The sequence below is a fragment of the Pygoscelis adeliae genome, unplaced genomic scaffold, assembly GCF_000699105.1.
Source record: "Pygoscelis adeliae isolate BGI_AS28 unplaced genomic scaffold, ASM69910v1 Scaffold268, whole genome shotgun sequence".
Lineage (NCBI taxonomy): Eukaryota > Metazoa > Chordata > Aves > Sphenisciformes > Spheniscidae > Pygoscelis > Pygoscelis adeliae.
Window position 1 is genome coordinate 1,465,522 of NW_008825262.1, and position 4,187 is coordinate 1,469,708.

Sequence of the window (4,187 nt, forward strand, 5' to 3'; positions counted from 1 at the left end):
AGGGCTGGGGGTGCGGAAGGCCTGGGGGGAGGCACGGTGGAGGCCGCCCGAGAAAGGTGTCCCCCCAGCCGGGAGGCTGAGGGCACAGGCTGCCCCTGCCCTCACTGCAGGCTGGAGCCCAGCCCTGCCACGGCGCCTTGCCCCGCCGCCGCACACACGGGTGGCTGTGGCTCCAACACACAACCTAGGGTTTTATTGTGCAGACAGAGGAACACTCCTGGAGGATAGGTTTTTTCGTTGTTGCTTTTCGTAGGGTTCTTTTTTTTCCCCCTTAACAGAATTTCTTTTACAACAAGCTGTGGAAACAACTACAAATGCTCACAAAAAAATGAGACTCGAGACGCAACCGCGCTCTGCCGTCTGGGCTCTGCGCCTGCCCCGGCACTCACCAGCAAGCCCAGGGAGCTGGGCGCAGCCAGACCTCAGATATACATGGCCTCAGCAGCACTAGACAGCAAGCAAGCAGGCAGGGGTGGGCATGGGTATAGGAGGCAGCTCGCAGTGCCTGGAGAAGGGCAAGGAGTGGGCAGCAGCTGCTGTGAAATGCTCTCAGCCGTGGTGGCACAGCCCAGGCTGCACGAGTAGCTCAGCGGGGCTGGGGTTCACCCCACGGACCCGGATGCTCCTGCCTGCATCTTCCCCTGCCCCCGTGTCCTTCCCTGGGTGACGGTGTGGCAGAGCCGGACCTCCGGTCTCTCTCCCCATGGCCGGCTGGGCTGCTCCTTGCTCAGGAACTGTCAGGTTTCGGGGAGGCCGTGGCAGCAGCAGCCCACCAGCTCCTCGGGGTCCTGTGGGGCATCGGGGCAGGCCTGGGCGGGCGGATGTGGGTTGTGCTCCGCGTCCCTCTCTCCGCTCTCGCTGACCCCTGGGAACGTCCTGGGTGGCCAAGAGCTGGGCTGCCCTTAGGCCCTTTTCTGCTCTTAAATGGAGACGGGGAAATGCTGAAAGGGAGGAATGAGAAGGGAGGGGGCACATGGGTTCCTCCCAGTGGCATGGTGGGACTGGAGGAAGACTGCGCTGGAGGAAGGCTGCTGAGCCTACCCAGGGCCAGGCACTGGGACGTGTGCCGTGAGGAAGGATCGGGGCCCCCAGATGTTCCCTCAGGGAAGACAGGGTGATGGTGCAGAGGAGTCCCTGCGGAGCCCTTGGGGTCACGCTCCCATAGCGGAGCCCCCTCCCCACCAGCCTGCCTGGATCCAGCTCCGGGGGCCTCGGGGAGGGGAGCAAGGGCGAAGGCAGGGCTGTGGCTAGCTCAGAGAGGCTCTGCTTGCCTCCACTGCGAGCGGGTGCTGGCAGCAATTCTCTCGTCACAGCTAAGGGCTGGTCCCCGGGGAGAGCAAGTGGTGTCTCGGGCTCAGGCAGCCCAAAGGTACCAGACGATGTCTGGAGGAGGCCTCACTTCCAGCTTAGCTGTAAAAAACAGATTAGGAAAAACTTGTTGCCAAAGCACGTTTGCAGTGAGCCCCCTCCCAGGGCCCCAAAAGAGCCCTAAGGAGGCAGGGGCATTTGATGGGTGTCTCCCAGACCTGCTCCCCTCTCTCCTCCTAGCCCGGCCAGACTCAGCATCATCCCGCGCCTCCCCTGCTCCCTCTTTCTCTTCCCTGCTTGCTCTGAGACGGGACTCACCTCGTGCCCCCTCCCACTCGTGGCAGCTCAGTGTGACTCAGGGCGAGAGGAGCAGGCTGAGAAATCAGTAGGTCACCTGGCTAGTGGGCAGGGCAGGTTGGGGATGCCGGCAGCCTCGCCTCCTCCGGGGGCTGCGGGCACACACAGCACCCAGCACAGGGACCCATTTGCACGCTCTCGCATCATCTCTCTCTCTTACCTGCCAGTCCAGCTGTCTTTCCCCAGTTGAGAACAGGCAAACCCCAAAAGTTAAAGGGACAGGAGAAGCAGGCTGCGCGGGGCTGAGGCTCCAGTGCTCCCAGCAGGAGCAAACCAGCCAGCCTACTGAGCGGGGAGGTGCGATAGGAGAAGCAACGCTGCCTAGCGGAGCCACCATGCTTCGGAGCAGGGCACGTGTGCATGTGATGGCAGGTCTCGGCACAGGACGGTGGTTAGCGTTAGATATACAGCTATATAGAGATAACACAGAGAGAGGTTTCACTTGTTCCAAATGGTTCAGCTTCTCTTTCCAAGGGCTGCGTTCTGGCGGGGGAGGTGGGTTTCCTGGGGTACTCGGTGTGTGCGTGCGTGCGTGTGTGTGTGCGTGCGTGCGTGCGCGCTTTTCCTCTCACAGGGACACAAAGTCCACGGCTTGCAGGAGAGGCAAGGAAAGGAGAAGCAGCAGGAGCCACGAAGTGTTCTGGATCAAGAGGCTGAAGCCGGCGCATTTCTCCAGTTTGTCTGTGAGGACAGAGAATGGGGAGGGAGAGAAGAGTCGCAATGAAAACCCCCAGGAACAGGAATCAGGCTGGGTGTTGTAAGGGGTCCTGGGACTCAGCTTCTTGCCTTTTCTCTGCCACAGAAATGCAGCAAGTCCCATCCTGGCCCCTTTCCTGTTCCCCCTCCCACCTTGTGCCCATGTAGCGGCAAAGCTTTTCGGGGCACAGAGACCCTGGGAAGCATAACCCTGCCCATGCCTGACTGAGGTGACAAGGGGATGGGCACCAGGTAAGACAAAGGACTCCGCAACTAGAGGACTGCTCCTGCGGGACCTAAGAGTGGAAAATACCCACTACACTCCCACTCCGGACCACATACCTCTTCAGTCCTTCACCAGCAGACTTGTCCCCTCTGCTGGGACTATGAAGCATCACCTACGGGAGAACACCTGGGCAATGTGCCTGAGGCGAGGCCCAAGAGAGGCAGGGGTAAGCAGTCTGAGGTGGGGCAGAGTGAGGCCATCTGTGGGGCTGACTGCTCTGCTTGCAGTAGGAAGGGCATGTAAGGGTTGGGAAACATTTACGAAGCTCAGGGAGGGTTTGCGGACGCCATAGAGGGTTGTGGTTTTCTCTGCTGGCCCTGCCAAGCCAAGGAGCAGGTGGGAAGGAGGGGCTGAGGCCTGTCTCACCTTTGATGACAGTGATGTTCTTTATCTGGTTGCCGGTGTAGTCATTGGTTGCCTTCAGCTCACACATGTAGACACCCTCATCGCTGGTGGTGAAGCTCTGCAGGTGGAGGCACACCAGGTTCTTGTGCATGGTGACGTTGGCTCGGCTCCGGTAGATGTTCTCGGAGACGCTGATGGTGCTGTGGATGACGTGCTTCCTGTTGTCCTTGGTGATGCTGAACTCGTAGGTCAGGGGGTTGCTGGTTTTGTTCTCATAACGGCAGTCCACCCGGAGGCTCTGGCCCAGCAGGCAGGCACTCAGGTCCTTGATCATCTGGCAGTGGGCGGCCTGGAGGACTGGGAGAGGCAAGCAGGGGTTGGACAGGGAATGGCGAGCACTGGGGATGCCCATACAGCCTCCCGGCCCTTGCCCAGCTGCTCTGGGCTGGGCTCGCTGGAGAGCAAGGAGGGGATGTGCGTCTGCCGGCTGTACCTGTCAGGATGACAGCGATGCCGACGGTGGGATTCATCTCTCCGCTGAGGTGCCCGGCGGTGGCTGTCACTGAGAGGGGAGCCTGGGCAGGGAGAGAGAGAGGCGGTTAGTCTGGCCATTGCCCCGGCACACAGGTTTGGGCACTCGGTGGGCAGGCTGCCTCTTCTGCACAAACGATGCTCTATAGCCTGCTCCTCATCATGACGTCTGGTCCACTGCACAGGGACCGGCTGGCCCTGCAATGAGCTAGGGAATCGGGCACTGTGTGTCTGGCCGGCATCCCCTTTCCACATCCCCAGGCACTGCCAGCCACGCTCTCTTTTCCTTGTCTGGATCCCCCGTGCCAGACATTCAATGAGCGTGGCACAGACCTGCAGCTGCCTGCAGCGCGGCCTGCGTGCGCTGCCCTCCCCTCCTTCTGCCTGTGTCCAGGCCGGGTGCCCGGTCAAGGAATGGGCAGGAGAAATCAGGATGCGCCCTGGTGCTTGCATATCACAGGAAGAGGGCTGCAGCTCACGACGAACGTGCTGCCAGGTGAGGGACCCTCCCTTGGCGCCGGCGGGCGCCAGGCCTGCCAGCCCTCCTGCGGCTCCAGCGGGTGAGCTCAGCAAAGATGACTCATTGCGATGCAGTGAGGGAAAGGGGCCAAGAGCAGCGAGAAGGAGGGACATGGCAGCTGAAAAGGGAGCCAAGACTGCCGAA

At 61.2% G+C, this 4,187-nt stretch overlaps 1 protein-coding gene across 1 annotated transcript; it reads right to left on the reverse strand.

Annotated features, from left to right (window-relative positions):
- Positions 1-448: 448 nt before the first annotated feature.
- THY1 (Thy-1 cell surface antigen) lies at positions 449-3,564 on the reverse strand. Its single transcript, XM_009329549.1, has 3 exons — positions 3,486-3,564; positions 3,014-3,349; positions 449-2,346 (listed from the first exon to the last, which is right to left on the reverse strand). Exons 1-3 carry the CDS (start codon positions 3,520-3,522, stop codon positions 2,234-2,236), a joined length of 486 nt encoding a protein of 161 aa, XP_009327824.1. The 5' UTR covers positions 3,523-3,564; the 3' UTR covers positions 449-2,233.
- Positions 3,565-4,187: the final 623 nt, after the last annotated feature.

Bases quoted from the DNA above. Each gene is read 5' to 3' on its own strand.
- THY1 (XM_009329549.1), bottom strand. From the start codon at position 3,522: ATGAATCCCACCGTCGGCATCGCTGTCATCCTGACAG. The intron at 3,350-3,485 runs GTACAGCCGGCA...TGCCTCTCCCAG, and splicing joins CATCGCTGTCATCCTGACAG to TCCTCCAGGCCGCCCACTGC. The intron at 2,347-3,013 runs GTGAGACAGGCC...CTGTCCTCACAG, and splicing joins GAACATCACTGTCATCAAAG to ACAAACTGGAGAAATGCGCC.